General features: G+C 40.4%; 1 protein-coding gene across 2 annotated transcripts in view; it reads left to right on the top strand.

The window, feature by feature from the left end:
• Positions 1-25,342, top strand: part of QSOX1 (quiescin sulfhydryl oxidase 1) — a 61,540-nt gene extending 36,198 nt beyond the window's left edge. For both annotated transcript variants that reach the window (XM_063428312.1, XM_063428313.1), the window contains exons 6-12: positions 1,570-1,715; positions 1,834-1,968; positions 2,667-2,796; positions 11,553-11,675; positions 17,963-18,116; positions 21,269-21,445; positions 24,061-25,342. In XM_063428312.1, the coding sequence (XP_063284382.1) occupies positions 1,570-1,715; positions 1,834-1,968; positions 2,667-2,796; positions 11,553-11,675; positions 17,963-18,116; positions 21,269-21,445; positions 24,061-24,872 (1,677 nt within the window). In that variant the 3' untranslated portion in view covers positions 24,873-25,342. The remainder of the gene's footprint in view (positions 1-1,569; positions 1,716-1,833; positions 1,969-2,666; positions 2,797-11,552; positions 11,676-17,962; positions 18,117-21,268; positions 21,446-24,060) is intronic.
• Positions 25,343-27,075: the final 1,733 nt, after the last annotated feature.

Below are 27,075 nucleotides of genomic sequence, written 5' to 3'. Positions count from 1 at the left end.
TGTGAAAGGGGGGTTAAATAAGAATCCACCTTCAATAATGACCGCAGGGTGTCCCGGTTGCTAGGATATGTGATAGTCAGGTGCTGGGAATGATGTACAGCTGTTTAGTATTTCCTCCCTGTATTGCTGTTAGAGACACTGATTTCACAGGGGTGAATAAGTGTCTGTTGATTAAGAACTTGTAACCTACACCACTATATAAGTCTGTAGCATCTTGAGTGTGGATCCAGCTACCCCCAAATCTAAGCAACTACTAGTCCGAGCTGTGACATTAATATCAGTACTTTTATAAATGATGCTGTGACAATGCAGAATAATTATAGATACAGCTTCCTTACTGTGTCACTTAAACCAAGCTTGACATTTTAAAAGTGATGATTTGAATGGATACTTCAATAATTCTTCAACCAAACCATCATTAAAGCTGAGGGTTACATGACATTCACTACACTAGCAATTGAGATGTATTATACATACAATAGACTGTAATATATGTAAAATGTAGAGAACATGTCTATATTCCCATATATTCTTCAAAGAGTTCTGTTTTATAGACTAGTTTTTGCCGTCTTTGCATTGTCTGGTCACTGGCCATAATTTGAGCCAGGAGCACTTTGACCTTTTGCTGTTATATAAAAAAAAAATATGAAAATAGATTTGATTTCAGATTGGTCAGATATTATTTTTTGACTTGATCCTCTGTCTCCTTGTAGCTTATAGGTAATTTTCCCAGTGCATACCAGTCGAGTCCCAAAATTATTTGAAAAGTATCTGTGCTACAACATAAAACATTTACCCATTTAATGTTTGACATATACACTAATTTTTCATTCTTAAATCTAAAAACCAATGGGCAAAACACACCAGTGTTGAAAACAAAGATACGAAATTTAATTTAGTTTTTTTTGGTTTTTTGATTTTAGTTTTTTAAACCAGGCAAATGTGATTTGGATATCTGTTTAAAGTCCTACTTTACTAGTGAGCAAAATTAAAGGATCACTCTAAGCAATATAACTGGCAATGTATAATGTAGTAGTTTAGTTGCCAATAGTCTCTGGCCACTGTCCCCTGATTCTTTGTCACACTGTTTGGGAGTGATTTATGAAAAACACATTTTATTTTTGGTGCGTGGTGTTTTTTTTTTTTGGTTTTTTTTTACTGCGTCCCTTTAAGTTTAGTCTGACCTTCTCTAGCAGATAAGTTATTGTCACAGGTTAATCACAATGTCCAGTAAATTGCAGTGTATTCAAAAACAAATTTGCTAAACAAATAATTTTTCTCTCACAAATAATACTCTCACAATCTCTTCCCACGGTTGTGATTTTGAAGGAAATGTAGCAAGTTCAATTTGTAGAGACAAGGTGGGGTCCATAATCCGCAAGATTGACTTGATAATTAAAGGTAAACAAATCTTTGCTGGCAGTGCCAAGTGATTTTGATGAATTTACCACTGGAGAACATGTTGATCAAATACACATTGAAGCCTAAACAGTATTTCTCCTGTTTCATGAAATTGTTTATTGAACAGCTCCATTGTTTAGTCTGAACCTCTGGTTTCTGTCATCTCAGGTGGCTTTGGATATGCTTCAATTTGAAGGCATCTCTGTACGGAGAGTAGTAAAGGATCAGACGGACTTGATTGAGAAGTTCAAGGTATCATCGTTCCCAACTGGGTTTTTATTTTCGAAAAATGGATCTATCAGTAGAATTGACCCGTGAGTAGCTTTATGACTATATATATATAAAAAAAATAAAACTTTCCTTTATTTATTTATTTTTTTCTACTCCTTTATTATTTGACCTTGTCCGATGCTTAATGTGTCTTATTGTTAGTGGAGAAGAGACCCGTTCCTCCTATACCAATTTGCTGCGCTCGTTGCCTGGGGTGAAACGAGCTAATCACCGTCTCATTGGCTGGTCAGAGAAGACCCATGATGACGAAAACACTGTAATAAGGAAAGCAGACAAGTAAGTGGAACTTTTCATTTTCAGGTAGAAAGTAGTTTGCTTATGGAAATGGAGAAGATTAGCATTAATGATTAAATATACAACAACTCCCATTACTGGAAGATGTACGTTAAAGGGATACTATAAGTGCCAGAAATACAAAGCTGTATTCCTGTCACTATAGCTCCCTCTGCTTCCCCCCTCTCTCCCCCCCCTATTTACTCACCTTTTCCCAGTGCCGCTGCTCTGCCCCCTTCGATTGTCCGCCAGTAGCAGGCGAGCATTAGACCTTTTCATAGGAAAGCATTAAATTCACTGCTTTCCTATGGAGAAAATCTTACGCTGGAAGTCCTCATGCAGATACTGGACCAAAGGTAAGTTTCGATTCAGGAAGCCCTCTAGCAGCTGTCCGGTAGACTGCTACTGAGGGCAGTCTTGAAGCTGCAATGTAAACATTGCAGTTTCTCTGGAACTGCAATGTTTAACATTGCAACACTAAGTGCAATAAGGACATTGCACCCAGACCACTTCAATTAGCTGAAGTGGTCTGTGTGCCTGTAGTGTCCCTTTAACTGTATACTCCCTATAGTGTCCCTTTAACGTTATGCTCCAAGTAACAAAATTAGAATTGTGACCTTTTCGTTCATTCATTGCCCATGGCTTTCCCAATTTAGGGTTTCATGCTTGTTGCATTCTTTTCTCCTTGTTTTTTCCCACAGTTCGAAGGTATATATGGCGGACCTGGAGTCTGCATTACATTATTCTCTGCGAGTGGAGGTGGGTCGTTTCCATGTATTGGAAGGAGAGCGGCTGAAGGCTCTTAGCAACTTTGTCAATGTGGTCAGAAAGGTGAGCTGAGAAATCCGTTTAGATATATAATAAATGGCATTAACCACTGATGTTTCTCTGGAGATGCTAATCTTTTTGTAAAGCAATGCAGGAGTCCTTAAACTTGTGAGTAAATTCGCTGTCTATCAAGTAAGATCGATGCTATTCAAGGGGCGTAGTGTTAAATGTTGGGACTGCTCCTCATTCAGCACTATGTTCCAGAATAGCAACTCGTTAATCTTCATTAGTAATATAAAATAATACCTTCATTAATATGGTCATTTGATTGTCAAGATGGGGGATCTGATGCAGAGCAATATATATATTAAGATGGTAAAAGCCGGGCACAGGATGGGAATCTATGTTTTGGTAACTCGTATAATATACCCTTGTGGCACACAAATTGTTACCGTGAAACCAAACACTGCGCTGCAGATAAATCTATTTATTTAAGGTGTGTATTTTCCAGTCTGGGTGTATCACACTGTCCATGTTTATTTAGATTTGAGGCTTTGGTCTACAAAAGATTTCAGAGCTTGTTCCATGTACTTTACACCCACACAAAGCGGATCAAGCTCTGGCTCTGTATCAGATTTAGCAAACTGCTCACCAGCTGTCCTAGAACTTCAGCTGCCTACACCATGGCAAAGCATAATGGGAGTTGTAGTGACTAACTGCTGGCAACACTTATTTTATTTTTTATTTTTTGCTTTTTCAATTATTCCATCACTAACCCTTTCATTGCCTGAGATGTTGCAATGATAATATATCTTGCACTCAATAGTAAAGTAGTTTTCATGAGCGCGGTTGGCTTAACCCCTTAAGACACATGACATGTGTGACCTGTCATGATTCCCTTTTATTCCAGAAGTTTGGTCCTTAAGGGGTTAAAGCAGGGTATTTTTACAGCTTGTTAGAGGCAAGCACATTCGTATGGAAAAATACTACGATGGAGACTCCAAGTTACACAAGAAAAAAGTGTGGGTTTATATATTTTATTTTACGTTTGACACCTCACAAGCCTTTATTTATTTATTTTTAAATATAAGCGTATGAATTAAACAGTATTCCAAATCTTGTGAAGTGACATTTCTCTGTTGAGTTTTAAAGTCTCTAGGTCTATTTGTTTATAGTAGACTAATCGTTTATTAACCAAAGTGAGAATTCTAATGGAATTTTAAACTTAAGACCCGAATAGCTGAACCAAAGGTTTTAGAGACTTTTCCCACTTTGACGCTTTTGGGCTAAATTTAAAATTCACTTTGAATTCTAAATTTAGTAAATAACTCAGAGACTTTGTTGCAAACAGAATCTCAGACTGCAACAAAACATAGTCCCACAGACGTTCTAAGCTGAAAAAGCCTAATCCGAATTGATGTTCTACAACTGTGGTCTGCGTTACTCGTCTGAAACTAAAAACTGAAACATAGATCTCAAATTAATAAGATTTTTTTTCTTTCAATTCTTTATTTTTGTTTGACAGGGGGATACAGAAATACGTTTAGTCACATAAATGCAGTGGTACAACGGTGTTACAACATAGTCGAAAATGAGGCTCTGCTGCACCATCCTAATCAGGCATTTGAATTTAGTATATAAAAAGAGACATAAGGAAGATCTTAAAGGGACACTATGGTCACCTGAACAACTTCAGCTTAATGAGGTTGTTCAGGTGAGAACTATAGCTCCCTGCAGCCTTTCTCATGTAAACACTGTATTTTCTGAGAAAATACAGTGTTTACATTGAAAGCTAGGAACACCTCCAGTTGCAGTCACTCAGAGTGAACCAGAGGGACTTCTGAGTTGATGGAGGCATAATATGCCTCCATCCACTCAGATCTGCTGTCAGCAGAGCACAGGGCAGCACTGTGCACAGCATCCTGTGATTCAGTATCTCCTCCCTCTGCATGCAGACACTGAACTTTCCTCATAGAGATTCATTGATTCAATTCATTTCTATGAGGAGATGCTGATTGGCCAGGGCTGTGTTTGGATCATGCTGGCTCTGCCCCTGATCTGCCTCCTTGTCTGTCTCAGCCAATCCTACGGGAAAGCACTGTGATTGGTTCAGGCTATCACATGTCAGCAGACTGTTTGTTTTTCATGAGTCTAACAGCATGCAGATTTACAGCTATTGGCCTGAATACAGTAAGATTTTTGCTATATTTATGGAGGCATGAGGGGCCCAGGGGGGCTAGATGGTGGTTTTAACACTATAGGGTCAGAAATACATGTAGTTGCACTGGTGACTATAGTGTCCCTTTAAGGATAAGAATAATGGTTCCCACAGCTTCGTCCATAGACGCTATTGTACAAAAGAAGAATCCAATGTAGTGTTACATACCATTGGCTTATATATATCTTGTCGTAAAGACGCTAATGATAGATGTATTCTTTAACTTGAATCTTGGAAAATGAAAATTAATAATATTTAATAAGCAAATGTTAGGAAAAATGTCCAATTGATTTATCTACAGAAGATTAAAATCATTGGGAATTTTAGTAGATAAATTGTTTTAGAAAGCTGATTAAAGAAGCAGCTTCAATGGTATACTTTTATGAAGCCACTGTGTAAAGTGTGCGAAACGTAGCAAAAATGGGACGGGAGAAGGGGCTATGGCAGTGATGGCGAGCCTATGGCACGCATGCTACGGGTGGCACGCCAAGCCCTCTCTGTAGGCACGCAGCCATAGGTCATGGGGGGGAGGGACACTGGCGCCAGTCGGCAGCAATGCAGAGTAGGCTCCTGCCTGCCCAAAACATCAGGCGCCGACTCTGCTTTCGTATCGGGAGGACCCGGAGGCCAGTGGAAGGGATCTAGGAAGCAGCTCTCCTGTATTGCATTTGTTGGAGATACTAATAAATATAAGCTTAATTTTATCTATAATTTATATCATTATTTATCATTTGTATCATTGAACTCTCTGTTTTGTTCTTCTTTTAAAACAAAAGATGTTAATTAGTTCAGACAACTGTATGAGTCGTGTTTTCTAAACTTAAACCTCAGTATTCAGGTTTATTCGCCGTGTTGGCACTTTGAGGAAAAGTTGGCATGTATTGCGGTTTCGGCACTCAGGCTCAAAAAGGTTCGCCATCACTGCGCTATGGCAACATTCTGCAGTAAAAATAATAAACTAATTCAATGGCTCCCTCTAGTGGCCAAAGATGATGTTTTTGGTTTATGAAATCTGCATGATTTAGGACAGGGTTCTCCAAACTCTGGCCCTCAACATGTGACTGAATTACAACTTTATTGTTTCTTTGAATGAAATAGAGAGCCAGAGAATGATGTTGGAGAAAAACGGCACTATGTATAGCAGATTAATTCAGTAGTTAAAGAAACACTAGAGTTTCGGATTACAAATCTGTATTCCTGTCCCCATCTATAATAGCCTTCCTCCTCGTGCTGTAATATTAAAATAAAGCTTTTTACTCACCTTTTATCATCATCAAGGCTCACTGGGTGCTGCTCATCTCTCCGCCTCCAGTGATGTCTTAGAGGATGTGCTTGCGCGGTGAGCTCCATGCGTCGTCATTGCTTCTCATAGGAAGACAGAAATTGCTCATATGGAAATATATATATATATATATATATATCTTTACATTTTAGTGCAATCTACTATATGGAGCAAATATATAATATGGTCTTGTTGTAGTTTTTGAAGGAAATGGAAAAAAATCCAATCAAGGTCTCATGTCAAGGGATCTACTACTGTGTGGGTGCTTTGTCAAAGTTCGTAAAGGAAGGATTTATTTGGGCTAGCAACAGAGGACAGTTAGAGGTTTTCAGCTTTGCCCATACAATGGTTGCTTCATTGGGGATCCTGTCTCTCTCATTGTGCAGTCCTTCTGTGAGTTCACCCACTTGAATGGACCAGTCGAGGAGAACAATCCTCGGTTAACTCTGCATTATGGCACCCATCAGCAGCTTTATTGATGAGTATTCACAAGTTTCTGCCTGCATCGGTCCTGTGGATGTTCCTGTGTCTTTGTGGAATGTTGAGTTACACACTGCTTATGAGTGTATGTGTCCCTGATCTCCATGTTCCCTGGTTATGGCCATTTTCGGTGGTTGCCCTTTAATGGAGTACCCAGTTTAGTAGTGCATGCCTGTGTCCTCCATAACCTGCTGGCTAGTTTGCTTTCTGTTGTATGCATGCCGCTTTATAGGACTTTCCTATACTTTAACCATGGACATGTGCTGATGTTATGTTTGATACGTGGTAGCTATTTGACCGCTCTCCATATAGCCTTTCGCAACCATAGCGCCTTTCGCAACCATAGCCTGTATTGTCTGCCCCTGCTCCCGTCCCTCTGTTACTGAGTTTCGTACACTTCTCACAATATTCTCTAATGTGCTAGCCTGCCTGTCTGCTTTTGGGGGTGTAAGCCTTGCTCTCTTGACCATCTTCTCCTATTCCTAGACATTTCTGTGGATGATGTGGCAGACCCCTGCAGTGATTGTAAGGGTGGGAATGATGGTATTTTAAACCTTTTGTTTATTATATTCTATTTTTACTCATTACTTTTATATCAGGCATTTTAAGCCTAATAAAAGATATTACTTTTTAACCTGATCCCTGACTCCGTTAAGTTCCTGTACCTGCTGAGTATCTATCCTGACCCAGTGTGAAGAGAGAATTTCGGTAGCCCAATTGAGGGCCTTGAGGTGCTTCTTGAATCTATATCTTGTGAGTGCAACAAATAACTGCCTTAATATACATTCATATTACTGTACTTCACTATGTATTGTTTATTTTATTTGTTATAGATTACACCTGGATCCCTATTTTTGTATATATCTACCTTTTCTATGTATGCCCCGTGTCACACTGTGTGTACGTCCTGTTTGTGGTTGTAGGCCAAAGATGCACGGCATGTTTTAATTTGCTCCTGGCTCCGGAATGCTCCTTGTCAAAGGGTTCTCAGGCCCCCTATCTGAGGACTCCCAGTATGATTGTAATTTGGGTCTCTTAGTCCTCCTGAAGGATTACAATCCTATGGGTTAGTCTTTTTCACTTTCTGAGCTTCGACCTTCATTGTGCTCTTCTCATGGTTCGAGTGAAGTCACCTGTAAAGAGATGAGTGTGTGGGAGTCCCAATTCCTCTCTCCAAGAAAACCTGGAACAGCATTGCAAACTGATAGCAGCCATACATACTGAAATCACATTATACACAGCCTGACTTATTATAGTTTGCTGTAATACGGCACTAATCAACCTTTAGCACTTATTATGGTAGTCCACAACATCTGGGATGCTGAAGGTTTTCTACTCTTGCTGTAGTGTAAATGTTGCTTATAGTACGCCTACTATAAACTTTAAATACTGAATTACTCTGTGTTACAACGTGCCAGTGTTTCAGAAATGATACAGATTCAATCAACCAAAATTACTGGCTTTAGCCACCAGAGGGAGTTATTATCAATGGTTTTATATTGGCCAGCGTGGAAAGCTGTCATGTTAGATTTTCAGTGTCTATTTTACATCCCAGGTAAATCCCTGTGAATTGTGGAAATGCAATTCCAGTGAGTCTCTGCCACCCTTAAAGAGACACTTGAATGTTAAAAATATTATATATTTAATTTTCCAACTCGAGTAGCTCCAGTCCAACAAGATACTGGTACAGCAATTGAATTGTGCATCATTTTCCGCACTCTGCCAGTCCAACACTTCTCTTCAAGTAACAATCAATGCACTACTTCTATATGTGAAGCACTGGCCACATTTAGCTGAGCATGCAGTACGTGAAGACCTTCAAAAATCTTAAGGAGAGCCACTCAACAAGTGTGTTTTCAGCCAGATGTAAAGCATGATGTTTTACATTGTCCAAGAAAAAAAAGCAGCATTGATGCTCCAAAAGCAATACGTTACGATGCAATGTATTTGTTGCTTAGTGTCCCTTTAAAGTGATGCTGTAGGCACTCATTGAGTTGGTTATAGTCTCTCCATTCACCGTTAAACTATTTTCAAGTTGTTTAACCCTAAATAAGGGCCCCTAGCCACCCACTGTCCAGCAGCCCCTTCTGGAGGTACAGCTAAGGCAGAGATTGCACACGTACTTCTAACTGTACCAATTTACACAAATATGAACAAATAATATGTTTAAAAACATTTAAAGATTTAGTCACTGTGGATGAGAGATCAAGCACTTCTCCATTCAATGACATTTATGAACTTTAAATAATACTGTATCCACTCCTCAATGTAAGAATAGCAAACACTGCAACACTGTGTATCCATCTGGGGATTATTTTTAAAATGAAAATTGTTTCAATAATAATAAAGTCGTGAACATCGAATGGAAGGACATTAAATGGAAGGACCGCCCCAGGGGGTGGACACTATAACCACTTCAATTACATAAAACGGTTATAGTACCTACAAAGTCCCTTTAAGTCTGCAGCAACTGTAGGACTTTTTTTTGGTCTGATGATAATCGTATCTAGTGTTGGGGAATTTGGTTCCAGAATGACTTTAAACATAGAGAACAGGGGCGGGGCCTGAGCTTCATGGCGGCTGGACGCGTTTCAAGAGAGCTCCACGCTAAACTGGAGAATTAAGCGACAACACTGCGTCCCAGCAAGCCAAAAAGGCTAAATATGCGACGAAACTCAGCCAGGAGCCTGCCGGGGCACCCTGACACTCGAGACTATCAGCCACACCTTACTTATAACTGAGGTCCCGGCGAGGCCTGGAGAAATTGCCGGGCGGGCGAGGCGGCCGCTCTCCCGCACGGCATACAGCACCGCACTGACATGCCTATGCTGACCCGTTCCCCCCCCTCTGGACCAGTGGGGGTCATCCCGGTCCCCACAGGCCAGCTACAAACCACACCGAGAAATGAGGACACTGCAGCCGTTCCTGCCCGGCATGCAGATCCCGCTTTCAAGATGGCGGCTGCAACCCCACCTCGTGGCACTGAACCCATTCTGCCCGAGAGAATGCACTCTGTCAGCGTCCAGCAGACCCTGAGGAAACTGGACCAAATATTTGCCCACTTCTGGGCCTCTCTGGAGGAGAGACAAGCAATAAGGGCATCTCAGCTCCCAGCGGCAAAATAGGTACCGGAGAGAGTGGAGGAGGGTGGGCCTACCCAGGGCCTTAACCCCAAACGCACACGTGCACCTCCGACAACCAGAACCCCTAGACCACGGGCAAAAAGGAGCAAGACCCTGCAACATCGCTCACCCCACCAGCGAGGAACCCGCAGGCGGCGGCATCACCACAATACAACCTCCTCTCCCCCTCCATGCTGGAAGGACAACCGTAGCCAGATAAGCACCACTGCTAAACGGGCATACTTGCCGACACCAGGCTGGAGAGAAGCTTTACACGGCACCTTCCCCGCTACGGAGTTGCTGGACTCTAACACCCAACACGAGCAGATAGAAACCACAGGCATCGGCTGAACACTGGCAGCGTTACGTGCCTCTTATACTGTCACTCTTCTCACAACCGAATCCATGGGACATATTAATATAATTTACTTCTCTTTTATCTATGCTCAGCTATGCACCACCCTGCTAGGCACACTGGCTCTGCTAGTTTAGCATATCCAATAGATGTTATACTTCTCTGTAGTCTGGATACAGGGCATTCCTTTGTTATTAATCCCTGTAATTCCTGCCTGTTATGCAGCAGTCTTACTTAGGGGCAACCACAGTAGTAGCCCTTGCTTGTTTTTACATATCTAGCCTGTTTTGCAGCAACCTGGCAGGTCAGCATAGTCTGTGAATGTCTGTTAGCCTACTTACTATAGAAATGGGGCAAAGCTATACGATGCAGAATCCCTACACCACATGTGCTCACCCCTTCCACCTCACAGTCACACTTATAGCTAAGCAGAGCACTTATTCCTGTACCTAAGTATGTTAAAGCTTGTTAAGGTTAGAATATATACATGTCCTAATGTTTAGATGCATGAACCTGGCTTGTGGTTTATAATACATCCCTCTTGTCTGACATACTCTACCAATGGGAAAGTTTGAAGCTTGATTATATAATCAGTTAAGCATACCTAATCTATTTCGGATAAACTCTGTTTCTTAATTTTGTTTTATAAAAAATGTGCACAGTTCTTTATGCCACACTTATGTACTCATATGTTTAATACTGTCTGCGCCAGCTATTGTGGCGACGCAATTCTACCTGTAAACCATATGCACAAATAAAATAAAGAATTATAAAAAAATAAAAAAAAAACCATAGAGAACAACATGTGGAAGAGTTACAAGCCAGTCGATAAGGACACATGTGAGATTCTGTAAGAAAAGAATCACAATCCAAGTTCTAGAGAGAACATTTTCAGTTCTCTCCGGAGTACTGGTGCTCAAATCACATGCACAGCAAAAAGTAAAATGTTCCACCATACGAAGACTATTCATGGGGAACCTTGAGCTACTGCGGATCCAAGAATCCAGTTATTTATGTAAAGCACAACACTGGGTATGAGGAGCCTATGATGAGTACATTTTCTACTGTATTGTAAAATCAGTTATGCAGTTATGATGCAATGCAGGGGCAGTCACCACGGAAACACGTGGACTCTGCAGGGTGCATTCCATTCATCATTTTTACTCAAGTTTGTATCACTTTAAAAAAAAATAATAATGTATTACTACATTTGCAAGTCGTGTCACTTTTCAGATCACAACACTTTGCCTCGAGGTTTGCTATACTAATATTATTAGAAGTCGTTTTTAATTAAAAAAATTTTTTGTGCAAGCGTATATTATGTTTAGTTTTTTTCTTATTTCTGATGTCTTTCTTTCACAGTATCTCCCTGCTCGCCCCTACCTGCGTACGCTATTGAATTCTCTCTACGTTTGGATAAGAGCGCGCGCCAGAACAAAAGTTTTGTTTGACGATTTTGAGGATGTCTTGAACAACAAGAATACGGTAAAATATTTCTATTCATTTCATGAATTTCTGTGTAATTACTGTGCATGCGCATTAGGTCCCTCCCCCTCCCTGGCTTATGCCGGGGGAGGAGCGTGGGCGGGGCCTGTCCCAGCGCCGAGGGAAATCGGCGCTGGATTCAGCTAAGTGACTGAAGCTGTTTTAACACCTTCAGCTGTGTATGGGGGGGGGGGGGACACGGACGCGAGGGAGGGGGGCAGTGCAGGAGCCTATAGTGCCAGGAAAACTGCTTTGATTTCCTGGCACTACAGAATCACTTTAACATAATTTCTGTGATAAATATGATCTTTTTTTTTTTTTCCCACAGCAGTCTGATAAATTCTGCTAAAATAGAAAATTACCCTCTTTAGTACTCCTTGCTACTTGCAATCTGACCTTCTCAAACTAAAATGTGAAAGGCCATATTAAACTGGACTGCATAAAATATACATATGTATCACAAAGATCTGTTGTGTCCTATCGGTATAAGTTCTTTGCTGAAATCCAGCATAACCACTTTTAAAAATAACGGTGTGCATTAAAAACTTTGAACATCATTTACGTTATTCTGAAATGCCTGTCCTTTTCTAACGGAGCAAACTCATTACAATGCTATTTATAACTGGGCTGTTGGGAATAGATAAAATATTACTGTGCTTAATATATGGCAACCGCAGCCTTTTCTGGTTGAATATAGTAGGAATTACAATCCACAACATAACCAGTACCCAACATGGTTAAATTATGCACGTGTACATGTATGCTCTAAGAGTACACTGATTTATCCCAGTACTGATGACATGTACCATTCTCAGCTATGCTCTGTGGATGCTGCACTCTTTCATATGTGAGTCCATTATAGCATAACTATAGTCACACTTGTTATGATGTGATTCAGACAAATGTTAGATTTCTTGCAGCCAAGACTAATAAGAACATGGGAATTCAAATTGAATATCAGATATAAGGCCAAAAAAGAAAAATATACAAATTAGCTGTGCTTCTAGCTTGGCTAATTTGGCCCTAAAATAGTGGTTTAACTCCTAAATGGCAGAAAATTTAGCAGTGGGACTGCAGGAGCATGATCGTCTAAGTTGAGCTCATTCATAGGGGCACTGGGGATAGTGCCCCACCAGTTTAATGGTGGAGAGGGGGCGGGGAATGATTTGCAATAGTTTAGAAACACGAGGATTCTTTTTCTGGAGGGGAGGATGATAACCCCCCAAAAATATGGGAACAAATCGTATCTCTCTAAGTTTGGTTAATATGTTTTAGTCCTGCAAGGCCCCTCCCCCTCATTGGCAGATGTTTAGAGAAGTATTCTTGATAGCATCTAGGCATGTAAAAAAAAATGAGGCTGGTTTGATATATGCCCTGTTTCAGCAGGTTTTGCACATGCCTAGTCTCTTTTAAGAAGGAATTTCCATTGAGTTTCCGTACGAGCAGCAGAGCCAGCTGCCAATGAGTGGAGTGATGCTATTGGCCTCTCTATTTAGGTGCCATCACTGTCTGATAGCACCAGTGGTGGGGTTACAGTGCCCACAGGAGAGAAATGCAATAAGGCATCTTAGAAGTAGCACAGAGAGAGCACAGCAGCTGCAGCTCCTGGCCCCTGCCAAATGTAAGTTATATTGTGCTTTTCTTTCCCCAAAAAGCCCTAAGGACCTACTCAAGGCTGAATAAGCAATGGATTTTACTCAAATATTATATATATATATATATATATATATATATATATATATATATATATATACTGCTCAAAAAATAAAGGGAACACAAAAATAACACATCCTAGATCTGAATGAATTAAATATTCTTCTGAAATACTTTCTTTACATAGTTGAATGTGCTGACTACAAAAATCACACAACAATAAAAAAAATGGAAATCTAATTTTTCAACCCATGGAGGTCTGGATTTGGAGTCACACTAAAAAATTAAAGTGGGAAAAACACACTACAGGCTGATCCAACTTTGATGTAATGTCCTTAAAACAAGTCAAAATGAGGCTCAGTAGTGTGTGTGGCCTCCACGTGCCTGTATGACCTCCCTACAACGCCTGTGCATGCTCCTGATGAGGTGGCGGATGGTCTCCTGAGGGATCTCCTCCCAGACCTGGACTAAAGCATCTGCCAACTCCTGGACAGTCTGTGGTGCAACATGACGTTGGTGCATGGAGCGAGACTTGATGTCCCAGATGTGCTAAATTGGATTCAGGTCTGGGGAACGGGTGGGCCAGTCCATAGCATCAATGCCTTCGTCTTGCAAGAACTGCTGACACACTCCAGCCACATGAGGTCTAGCATTGTCTTGCATTAGGAGGAACCCAGGGCCAACATCACCAGCATATGGTCTAACAAGGGGTCTGAGGATCTCATCTCGGTACCTAATGGCAGTCAGGCTACCTCTGGCGAGCACATGGAGGGCTGTGCGGCCCCCCAAAGAAATGCCACCCCACACCATTACTGACCCACTGCCAAACCGGTCATGCTGGAGGATGTTGCAGGCAGCAGAACGTTCTCCACGGCGTTTCCCGACTATGTCACATCTGTCACATGTGCTCAGTGTGAACCTGCTTTCATCTGTGAAGAGCACAGGGCGCCAGTGGCGAATTTGCCAATCTTGGTGTTCTCTGGCAAATGCCAAACGTCCTGCACGGTGTTGGGCTGTAAGCACAACCCCCACCTGTGGACGTCGGGCCCTCATACCACCCTCATGGAGTCAGTTTCTGACCGTTTGAGCAGACACATGCACATTTGTGGCCTGCTGGAGATAATTTTGCAGGGCTCTGGCAGTGCTCCTCCTGTTCCTCCTTGCACAAAGGCGGAGGTAGCGGTCCTGCTGCTGGGTTGTTGCCCTCCTACGGCCTCCTCCGCGTCTCCTGATGTACTGGCCTGTCTCCTGGTAGCGCCTCCATGCTCTGGACACTGCGCTGACAGACAGCAAACTTTCTTGCCACAGCTTGCATTGATGTGCCATCCTGGATGAGCTGCACTATCTGAGCCACTTGTGTGGGTTGTAGACTCCGTCTCATGCTACCACTAGAGTGAAAGCACCGCCAGCATTCAAAAGTGACCAAAACATCAGCCAGGAAGCATAGGAACTGAGAAGTGGTCGGTGGTCACCACCTGCAAAACCACTCCTTTATTGGGGGTGTCTTGCTAATTGCCTATAATTTCCACCTGTTGTCTAGCCCATTTGCATAACCGCATGTGAAATTGATTGTCACTCGGTGTTGTTTCCTAAGTGGACAGTTTGATTTCACTGAAGTGTGATTGACTTGGAGTTACATTGTGTTGTTTAAGTGTTCCCTTTATTTTATTCTTTGAGCAGTGTATATGTATATATATCTCCAGGAAAGCCCCTGGGTGAGCACTTTGCTGTCTGTCACTAATAGTTGTAATAACCCCTACTGCACATACTCACCCTCTTCTTCACAGTGCTCAGTCACTCTACACTTGAAACCTGCAGTACTGTGTGGGATAGTTGAGTATCTCCTTTTGTGGACAACGCTGTATGCTATGTCAGCTCTGCTTGTTGTATGGTATCTCTGCAGTCCACCCAGCTCTGTGTATTGTATAGGTATATTTTCTCAGCTGTTTGTGGTATGTTTATCTCTCTATTGTACTAAGCTCTATGTAGTTTATAGATATATTTATGTTGTCCCAAGCTTGTTTCATTGTATGAGCATCTCTGTATTATGCTCAGCTCTCTGTATTGTATGAACATCTCTGTATTATGCTCAGCTCTCTGTATTGTATGAACATCTCTGTATTATGCTCAGCTCTCTGTATTGTATGAACATCTCTGTATTATGCTCAGCTCTCTGTATTGTATGAGCGTTTCTTTATTATGCTCAGCTCTCTGTATTGTATGAACATCTCTGTATTATGCTCAACTCTCTGTATTGTATGAGCATCGCTGTATTATGCTCAGCTCTCTGTATTGTATGAGTATCTCTGTATTATGCTCAGCTCTCTGTATTATGCTCAGCTCTCTGTATTATGCTCAGCTCTCTGTATTATGCTCAGCTCTCTGTATTGTATGAGTATCTCTGTATTATGCTCAGCTCTCTGTATTATGCTCAGCTCTCTGTATTGTATGAGCGTCTCTTTATTTTGCTCAACGCTCTCTGTATTATGCTCAGCTCTCTGTATTATGCTCAGCTCTCTGTATTATGCTCAGCTCTCTGTATTATGCTCAGCTCTCTGTATTATGCTCAGCTCTCTGTATGGTATGAGCATCTCTGTATGGTATGAGCATCTCTGTATGGTATGAGCATCTCTGTATGGTATGAGCATCTCTGTATGGTATGAGCATCTCTGTATGGTATGAGCATCTCTGTATGGTATGAGCATCTCTGTATGGTATGAGCATCTCTGTATGGTATGAGCATCTCTGTATGGTATGAGCATCTCTGTATGGTATGAGCATCTCTGTATGGTATGAGCATCTCTGTATGGTATGAGCATCTCTGTATGGTATGAGCATCTCTGTATGGTATGAGCATCTCTGTATGGTATGAGCATCTCTGTATGGTATGAGCATCTCTGTATGGTATGAGCATCTCTGTATGGTATGAGCATCTCTGTATGGTATGAGCATCTCTGTATGGTATGAGCATCTCTGTATGGTATGAGCATCTCTGTATGGTATGAGCATCTCTGTATGGTATGAGCATCTCTGTATGGTATGAGCATCTCTGTATGGTATGAGCATCTCTGTATGGTATGAGCATCTCTGTATGGTATGAGCATCTCTGTATGGTATGAGCATCTCTGTATGGTATGAGCATCTCTGTATGGTATGAGCATCTCTGTATTGTATGTGCATCTCTGTATTGTATGAGCATCTCTGTATTGTATGAGCATCTCTGTATTGTATGAGCATCTCTGTATTGTATGAGCATCTCTTTATTGTATGAGCATCTCTGTATTGTATGAGCATCTCTGTATTGTATGAGCATCTCTGTATTGTATGAGCATCTCTGTATTGTATGAGCATCTCTTTATTGTATGAGCATCTCTGTATTGTATGAGCATCTCTGTATTGTATGAGCATCTCTGTATTGTATGAGCATCTCTGTATTGTATGAGCATCTCTGTATTGTATGAGCATCTCTGTATTGTATGAGCATCTCTGTATTGTATGAGCATCTCTGTATTATGCTCAGCTCTCTGTATTGTATGAGCATCTCTGTATTATGCTCAGCTCTCTGTATTGTATGAGCATCTCTGTATTATGCTCAGCTCTCTGTATTGTATGAGCATCTCTGTATTATGCTCAGCTCTCTGTATTATGCTCAGCTCTCTGTATTATGCTCAGCTCTCTGTATTATGCTCAGCTCTCTGTATTATGCTGAGCATCTCTGTATTGTATGAGCATCTCTGTATTGTATGAGCATCTCTGTATTGTATGAGCATCTCTGTATTATGCTCAGCTCTCTGTATTATGCTCAGCTCTCTGTATTATGCTCAGCTCTCTGTATTATGCTCAGCTCTCTGTATTATGCTCAGCTCCTCTGTATTATGCTCAGCTCTCTGTATTATGCTCAGCTCTCTGTATTATGCTCAGCTCTCTGTATTATGCTCAGCTCTCTGTATTATGCTCAGCTCTCTGTATTATGCTCAGCTCTCTGTATTATGCTCAGCTCTCTGTATTATGCTCAGCTCTCTGTATTATGCTCAGCTCTCTGTATTATGCTCAGCTCTCTGTATTATGCTCAGCTCTCTGTATTATGCTCAGCTCTCTGTATTGTATGAGCATCTCTGTATTATGCTCAGCTCTCTGCATTATGCTCAGCTCTCTGTATTATGCTCAGCTCTCTGTATTATGCTCAGCTCTCTGTATTGTATGAGCATCTCTGTATTATGCTCAGCTCTCTGTATTATGCTCAGCTCTCTGTATTATGCTTAGCTCTCTGTATTATGCTCAGCTCTCTGTATTGTATGAGCATCTCTGTACTGTATAGGGAGGAGTAAAATTCTGGAGGAGGAGTCTGGCGCCCTACCATCTTAAAGCTTCACCAGCCACCACCGATCTATACACTAAAACTGCATCATTAAGCTCAAGTTGTTTTGGTGCTTAGTTCTCACTACAAAACACTATGCCGTTGTATATTAGTCTGTATCCTTTGAATGTAGTAGACTTTGTATCTAGGAATATTTCAGGCTTTATATAATTCTAATGTTCTGTTCAAACCATTTATTGGGTTTGCTTCTGAATTGTGATGGTTTTGTTTTATTTTTTTCGTGCTTTTTAATTCCCATGTCTGTCTCCATCTCTAGGACCAGAAGGCAGTTCTCTCTTCTGAAGAGAACTATGTTGGGTGTCAGGGTTCCAAGCCGGAGTTCCGTGGGTTTCCATGTTCCCTGTGGACCCTATTTCACATGCTAACTGTCCAGGCCTCTGAAATGACAACACAAAGGACAGTAAAACCTGGTGAGTGTAACAAACACACTATTCTTTTAAACAATGATGTTTATCTAGCCTTTGAGAATTTTATAGTATTCTATTGCAAACCCATCCGGTCCTGGGGCTTTTCCTGCCTTTTTGTTTTTATTGCCCAAATTACCTTCTCCTCCCTAATGGGGGCATTAAGGCTTTTTTTTCATCTAGGAGAGCGAGATTGTTGTGTGTCTCTCGTGTCTCATTGGATCTTTTTGGCCAGGGAGGAGGGACATAACACTTCAAACCCTGGTGGACCAGTGAAGGCACTTTCACTTTATCCTGCAGCTTCTCTGGCTGCAAGCTGACTCTCCTGTCCTATAGCAAGCACAGCACTGTATCAGTGTTGCCATGGTTACTTACTACCCTGCTCGCGGGAGGCACACACTGTCTCCCGGGTCCTTCCCTCCCTATGCTGGTACGAAGTGCCAGCGGGCCAGCGAGGGTGGTCTTTGATCTCCTCACTGGTCCGAAAGGGTTTACATCAAGGCTTGCTCTGCATAAGCCGGCAGGGGAGATGAAAGGATGTTCCCTGCCAGCTTTGGCTCATGATCATCGCGGCCCATCGGGGGTTTGCCCAATGGCCAGTCCAGACCTGTGCCGCAGAACTCATTACCAATAAGTGTGGGTGCACTTATGAAAGGGACAAATAATCGATGAACAAACTTATAGCTCATATTCCAGAGGTTTATTTTGGTTGCTGCTGTCCTTATTTTTTTATTATTTGTGTTTTGTTTATTTTTAAAAACACTGTATTTTATATTAAGACCAGCCATGTAATCAAGTGGTACATAATTCGGGAAGTCAGCGTAAAGATTGGTTACCTGACTACTATTTATGTAAAAGTGTAGCATTCCTTTTAAAATCTAATCTGTTTGGATCTGGGTAAATAGACTCCAAAGCTAATCTTTCTATTTAGTATCCAATCATTTACATCTTTGTTCCAATCCTACCAAAAGCTTACAAGTGCATTTTCTTTCTTCTTTTCATATTTATAGAACTATTTAATTTGTGATTCTCTGTGATCGATCCCCGTTCTGCATTCTGCTAAAGTATCCAATCTGATTTAAATCAAACTTAAAAAAATCAAAGCGAAACTATCAACTTTAAAAGTAATTTCCAATTTAAGTGGCTGCTCAAAGTCATAAAATATTTAAAAGAAAATATAATCCTAAAATGGACAACCAATTCCAGAACAATTTCTGCATTTAATACCATTAAAAGGGATCTTGTTAAATGGAATGATGTAATTATGTGCTGGCTTAGAAAAATGAATTGCATTTAAATAAATATATTACCTAGATTTCTTTGTCTGATGCAAACCATTACAATTCCATTGCTTCTAACTGTTTTCAATCTCTGCTAAAACTAAGAACAAATTTTATATCTGTGTTTTAAAAAAAAAAAAAAACTCAAACACTATATCTTTCAGAATGTGCGGCATGGCCATTAAAGTTAGCCGCACTGCATTTTGGGAAAATACATTTTTTCAGAGATTTTAGATTATCGGATGTTGATAACATATAGAGGTTCTGTCTAAAATAGTGGTCTTTAGATTCCAAAATGTACAATGTATAATAACCAATGGTTAAAGGGAAGCTGTCACTTTTAGCATTGTGTTTAATAATCCCCTACATTTAAAGTGTTTTGTGAGGTCTGAAATATAACATTTATTAAATGTTGAAATCCCCACTATTGTGTTTACTGCTATTCTGAAAATGGGTGCCTCCGTCTTGGCTGCTTGTCAGTCATTGTTATAGGCCCCGCCCTCTGCGTCTGGCAGTCAGTATAGAGGGAGCGTAGAGAATGGAAGATAAACAAAAACAATGATTCTGTTTCTCCTTCTCCATTACTTTGTGTGCCCTGGCTGTGCCTGGATTGTAATGTAATTTACCACATTTTCAGTATAACTAAAAAGCGAGCCTCAAAAAAAAAAAAAACAAGGTTTAACACCAGTCATAGGTGATTTTTTTAAAATTCTTTATTCAATTATGTGATTACCTGAAAAGTGCCACTTCTCCTTTAAAGATTTAGAAAGTGGGGCTTTATTTGCATTTGCAGATGTTTTAAGTCTATTATGTTTTTAATACCCCTGTTTCTAAATTCACACTCTTCGATATGTTGAGACTGTTAAAATAAAATGGTAACTATTTTTAAACAAAATATTTTCAGGTAGACCTTGCTTGTGTAGGTTCCTTATGGACCTTCTAACTGCCTATGGAATTAAATACTTTAGATCGGTTCTAGGTTCTTTTCCATTGCCAATTGGTTATATAGTTGTCAAGGTTCTCATACCCTAAGAAACCTACAGAGATCTTGCTTCCTCTAGGACCTAAGCATTACCAGTTGAATTTCATACCTATGAGATTTTTCCTGGACCCTCTCATTGCCAGTGAAATGTTTTACTTCCCTACATTATTTGTGGAATATCAAACTGCTAATATTGTCTTTTATACATCAAAATGCATTAATTTTGTTTCTGGAATAAAATAATAGGAGTACAAATGTGTATCCCTCACGCGATAGTGTCCTAATCACGGTTTAGGTGACCGCCCCCAGAAGGGTTGAAACATAGTTAACTCGCCTTTTTGTCCCATTCTGTGCTCTCCACGCTTGTTGCAGCAATATGTCACGCTGCACCAATCAGAGGGTCTCTGGGTTTTGCTGGCCACGTTGAAGGAAGCCCCTCTTGTTGCTCTCAGAAGGACTGCCACTAGATTACATTATTCCCTGCATTCTAACTGTTGCGATATTTTACGTTGCAAGATTAATACTAGGGGGGCATGGCACTCATATAACTTATTGGGATGACATGGTCTGGGTGCCTATGGTATCCCTTTAACCAACAGTTTGATTGCTCAAAATCTGTATTATTGTGATACAAAAAATAAATCTAATATTTTGCAGTTGTAAAAATTTTCACACCGCTTGAGAATAAATATTATGCAAGATCCTGTACTTGTTTAACACTTGATGGGCTCTTTCCTCTCCAGTGGGACACTGGAATAGTTGTGTCTATATTCCCCTATGGCTAGTTCACGGCAACATATGATACTGTAAATCAATTGAACAGAATGTGATCATACGATCTATTAAAACACCGCTCTCTGACTTCATTGTTTTCCACTCTTGTTTTTGTGCTTTAGCTCCCCGGGAGGTGCTCTCTGCGATGAGAGGTTATGTTAAATATTTCTTCGGCTGCAGGGAGTGTGCTGAGCATTTTGAACGCATGGCCCAGGAGTCTATCCGCACTGTCCGCACCTTGGATGAAGCAATAAAGTGGTTGTGGGAACGACATAACAGAGTTAATAAGCGATTGGCAGGTGAGAATACAAGAATGGATTGCAGTGCTTAACTTTATTTAAAGCGGCAGTGTCATGTCGAACTTGCCTTTCTTTAATCACTTCCTCTTCTCTTCATCTCTCAGGATCTTGTCTTCATTTCTTCCTGGCTGCTCTAGTTTTCTTTAAAACATAAGACAAAGTTGGGACTACTTTGTCTTATGGAAGTTTCCTACGCTTGACCATCTATGACTAGCGGATGAGCAAAGTGTGCTCAGTTTCCTGTGGTCAGAGAAATTTTCCCACAATTCTCCCCTTTCCTCAGTGTTCTCCCGATGCCTCCTTTTCGTATTCCCAAACGCCGGCAAAACTACCGAATTCCATCCTAACAGAATAAGAGCAGTTCGTCCATTCCTGTTATGACGAAATTCTGGACTTTGTTCGGTTCGAAATTTATTCAAATAAATGAAATTCCGATCGGATCGCGGCTGTAGATAGCTCCCTAAGTCCCACGGTATTAGGGAGCTATCTACCAAAAGGCTAAAAGACCAAGAATGGTCTTTCAGCCAACTTTACTAATACCAAGTAAAAATTACCATCCCCCTCCCCCGGGAAATCCAACCAAACAGAGTGCTCTGTGTCATTTTACACAGCGTGTAAAAGTTAATCACCAAAGAACAATAAAGACTTCAGGCCTAATAGGTGTTACCACCTCCTAGGTCTTCAGTCTTTAAGAGTGCAGCGCTATATAATATGTGAGGAAAAAGTGCTTTACCTGTGATTCAAAGACACTTATCCTCTATATTCTCCAGTATAATGTACATACAAAAGAAAAAAATATACAAACAATTGTGCAGTATATTAAATACTATAGTGAAAGGTTTAGTGAGTAACAGATGTATCTACACTCACATTTTTTTAGAGCCTTTTCTAGTTTATTAGGCTCTAAACTTCCTCTCCAAGGAAAAGTGTGTATGTTCCTCTCCACAACGTGTAAAACACACAGATATTTCAAACTAAGTGTAGCATCTTTGATGATAATTTCATATAAATAAAATTTAATTAAAGTGCTCACCTTATTTAGAGCCTTTTGGTAACTGGCTCTAAGTATGTAAACCTAGTGTCAATTTGTGGGGTGACACTACCCCTTCCCTGGAATCACTTGTGCAGCATACAGTGGATTGGATTAACCCCTTAAGGACCAAACTTCTGGAATAAAAGGGAATCATGACATGTCACACATGTCATGTGTCCTTAAGGGGTTAAATAGGGAAATGTATTACAGAATATGTATAAAATTACTATAAAAATATATTTCTAGAAAATAAAAAACAATTATATAAAAACATATTTCAAATATTGGTGGTCCAAAATTGATAAGTCTACTTTGAAGCTAAAACTCGTTTCGCCGGTAAAAACGGCTTCCTCAGTCAGCTTGTGAAGGTCCTCTAGTTGTGCTGTGTTATAAGCGTTCGAAATCCCGCCAGACGTTTCATTGTCCAATCGGATTGGTCCTCTGTTTCACGTCACGTGGCTAAAAGCCGTCGCGTCACTTCCGGTTTTACGGCACTACAAGGTCCATGATTCATTGCGCGTCGTGCGCAACTTCCGGTGTGCGTCAGGATCTTTGTGTGAAATGTAGTCCTTAAAGCAGGGCTATAAAGTCTATGTTAGAACCTGCTTAGGCTCATAGCAATATGGGGATCAAAATATTATTATATAAAATTGATGTTAAAAATATATACATATATACATATTAAAAATTGTCCCATGTATTCTTCATACACACTTTTCCTTGGAGAGAGGGGTTGTGTGATCTACCCAAAAAGACACAGACGCCTGGAAGTTTAGAGCCTAATAAACTAGAAAAGACTCTAAAAATGTGAGTGTAGATACATCTGTAACTCACTAAACCTTTCACTATAGTATTTAATATACTGCACAATTATTTGTATACATTTTTCCTTTTGTATGTACATTATACTGTAGAATAAAGAGGATAAGTGTCTTTGAATTACAGGTAAAACACTTTTTCCTCACATATTATATAGCGCTGCACTCCTAAAGACTGAAGACCTAGGAGGTGGTAACACCTATTAGGCCCAGGATCTAGAGTCTATACAGCCATACGCTTTACTCCATGGCTCTCCGTATTTATATATGAGGTCTTTTAGTTTTGATTTATGTTTGTTATTGTTACATGAGTTATGTAATATCTACACTTAACGCAGCCCTTCAAAACCATTATGTATATCTACGTATTACATTGTGTGCATAGCAAGAAATGTTCCTTTCTGCTAACTGATCTGTACAAAATGTGCACGGATGAAACTATGTAACCATTACTGATCTTTTTTCCTACTGGGGAAAAAAAACCCATTAAATTCCAATAGGGGAATTTTAAAAAACATACGGAATGCTCAGGCTTTCATCTATTGCTTTATGTTAGATGGGTTTCCTCCTCTGGATCAAAGCTGCACCATGCTGATAAAAACATGTCTGTTTTACATGGAGGATGCACTACTGAGGTGTTTGACATAGTCAAAGTCGTCCATACTTTTAATTTCTGTGTAGCTTTATTATTGTAAGTGCAGGTCAGGGGAGAAAGCGGGGTTCTTGGTATTTGAATTCTCACCCATCGATTTTTCTTTTAATAGGTGCAGCGAGTGAAGACCCAGACTTTCCTAAGGTTCAGTGGCCCATGCCCGAGCTGTGCCCACTCTGCCAGGTTAAAACAGAGAGTGAATTGGTGACCTGGGATGATCCCAATGTTATGCATTTCATGAAGACCCATTTCTCAAAGGACAATATAGCAGACACCTATCTGGTGGATGAGGATGTGCTCCTGGAAAAACAAAAGAAGGCAAATGGGAAAAGAGACAAAAGAGATGTCCCAGATCAGGAAAATAAAGAAGAAATAAAAGTGAACGAAGACTTTTCAGAGAACACGTTTGACAAGAAACAGGAAGAAGGTGGCAAGATGAGCAGTGTACATAAGAAAGAACCAGAAGACCGTCCACATCAAAAACCAACCATCATAAAGATGAAGCCTCAAGTACCCTTGAAACAAGCAGTTCAGGAGGAAATTTTGGATCTAGATTCATACGGGCAAGGCCTGTTTTTGAGCAGGTCTTTGCAGGATTCCAGCCTACATAAGGAGAACCGTGCTCTTCATCCTAAGGTCCTCCATGAACCTCAAGATGCAGATTTTGATGAAGCTGCTGTGAGGAGTCGTCTGCTGAAGAGGGGTGTTGATACAAAATATCTCATTGGGGTAGTAATGGAGAACGGAGATGTGAATTGGAAAGGACGCTGGGTAAAAATGCTTGAAGGGGGATTCTCTCGTTTGGATATAAGCTTATGCGTTCTTCTTTATTTCCTTTCCAGTATGTGTCTGTTTGCCATGTACCTATACATGAGTCTCCGAAAACGCTGCCTTCGAAAGCGATATTTGTTCCCGCAAGCATGATGTGGACTATTCTCTAACCTTTCACCTGCCATTGTATATTTCACAGAGAGAACTGTGCATCTGTTTACATTTTTATTAAAGTGCCTTTTAACCCTTAGCAGTCTTGAATGTACAAGGGCTGTCCACTATAGAGCCAAAGAAATGTTAAGAATATTGGTGCTTTATCAGCTGATGCCTTAAAAAAGTCAACCAAATCTGACAAATATACAGTTTAACATTAAAAAAATAAACATTATTTTGAATAATTTATTGGAACTCCTTGTAGAAAAGGCATTTGTGTAGTTTTCAACAAAATATTGGATTAAAACAGCTGATCGTAGAAGCGGTTGTCCATTTTAATGATACTTTTCAAGGAATTTCACTATTACCAATTACATACAATAAATCATAATCTTAGAAAAACTACTGTGTGCAGAATTGCAAGGCAATCATCCTGATCAAGAGAATAAAACTGTTTTTAAATTAACCAATTTTATTTGTTTTGTTTTCCTTTTTTTTTTTCTTTTTAATTCTTTATTTTTGTTCACTCAGCATTTAAATAATACATTACTTGGGCTGTCGCCCCTGATGTTCATATATAATGGTCAAGGCATAGTTATTGTCTCATTCACAACAACATGCAGAGTGATTTTTTTTTTTATAATAATAACAAGGTTATCAACAGTTCCAACACAATGATGCAGGCCCCCTGGGACACAACAGTGAGGTACATAGGATATCATCATGTCTCGTGGAAGCTAAAGTGCACCAGGGGGTCACCCCTTCCAGGGTTTTACATCACTGGGTTATCTCCACTCTATTGTGGGTACTAGAAGGAGTGGGGGGGGAGGAGAAATCTGAGCCAGTGCTAGTTTTAACATCTCTAGCGTGTGACTGCAAGATGTGCGGGTTGATTCCCCTGAGCGCGTACCGTAATCATAGAACGTAAAACAGAAAGTGGGGATGTGTATCTACCCACTCTGACATTTCTAAATAAGCAAGTTATGCAAAATTAACAAAGAAAGAACAACCATTAAGCAAAATAACATTAGTAACTTGGTGAGCATAACCACGCGTCGTGGTGGCGGCAGAATGTGTGGCATCCTTAAGGATGTGCAGGTTTCAGCTAAGCATAAGTCCCTCAGATGGTATGTTTTCCCTTTTTTTAAATGGGCTGTATGTCACAAGTGTGATTGCATATTTTGCCTACATTTATTTCATTTACCACAATCCATATGCTTGTATGGCTGCTAGTTACCATAGGAAAAGATACATGAATGATTCTAAGTCCTATGTTACTAACCAGGCCTAAAAGTTACTTCCCACTGCAAGTCTGGAGGGGTCCATGGCACACTCACTTGGGGTGAATTTCTACTCACCAATTGTTTGCTCGCCAGTGGACGGTGGGTGACTGGAACCTTTGAGCCATGCTTAGAATCATGTAGTTTGGCATAGAAGGTGCTTGATATATAAAATTCCATGACGCTCATTTAGATTTTTGCATAGTTGAGCATCATGTAGAATATATTCTACAAACAGGCAGTGGTTATTGTTTGGGCTAAAGGGGTCTGAGTAAAATAATCACTTCAATGAGGCTGCAGAGATTATTGAAGTTGGAGAGCCCCTGTAATAATTTTAGATTTTTTTTAATTTTTTTTTTGCTGCAAAATAAATTGCTATTTAAAGGGATATGTAAAACTATATACCGTAATCCGTTACGCTCCTTGCATCTGTTATGTTGCTGTATATGAACTTGTTCCCACTCAATTGTGTGTCTGTGTTATGTGTATTTCAAACGTGTAACAGGCTGGTATTGACTGGACACCCCAGGACATATGATCATGTGATAAATCTTCTTGTATCCTTCCTGATAAAACACTTTCTTAATCATTAAAGGAACACGCTGGGCACCAACACAGTTTAAGTGCATTTGAGGTTTTGGCTTCAGACTCATGCTGTGGTTTTCTCCCTGTTCAAATCTCTTTGGGTTTTGCTTTTTAAAAATCATTGTTTGGCAGAATTGCCCAATCCCTTCCACAAAATCTCTTCTTGATTGGAAGGTAAGTCATGCAGCTCAGCCAATGTAGATCCCTGTCCTCTTACTACTGGTATAGAATTCCAAAGCTATACTAAGGGGAAAGGGAACAAAATAGTATTTACACGGACTGTGGGGCAGACTCATGTTGGCATCTCAGTATACACTCTTCTCTGATATATATGTAGT

Source organism: Pelobates fuscus, chromosome 7 (assembly GCF_036172605.1).
Source record: "Pelobates fuscus isolate aPelFus1 chromosome 7, aPelFus1.pri, whole genome shotgun sequence".
Lineage (NCBI taxonomy): Eukaryota > Metazoa > Chordata > Amphibia > Anura > Pelobatidae > Pelobates > Pelobates fuscus.
This window is presented reverse-complemented; position numbering and strand designations above follow the sequence as displayed.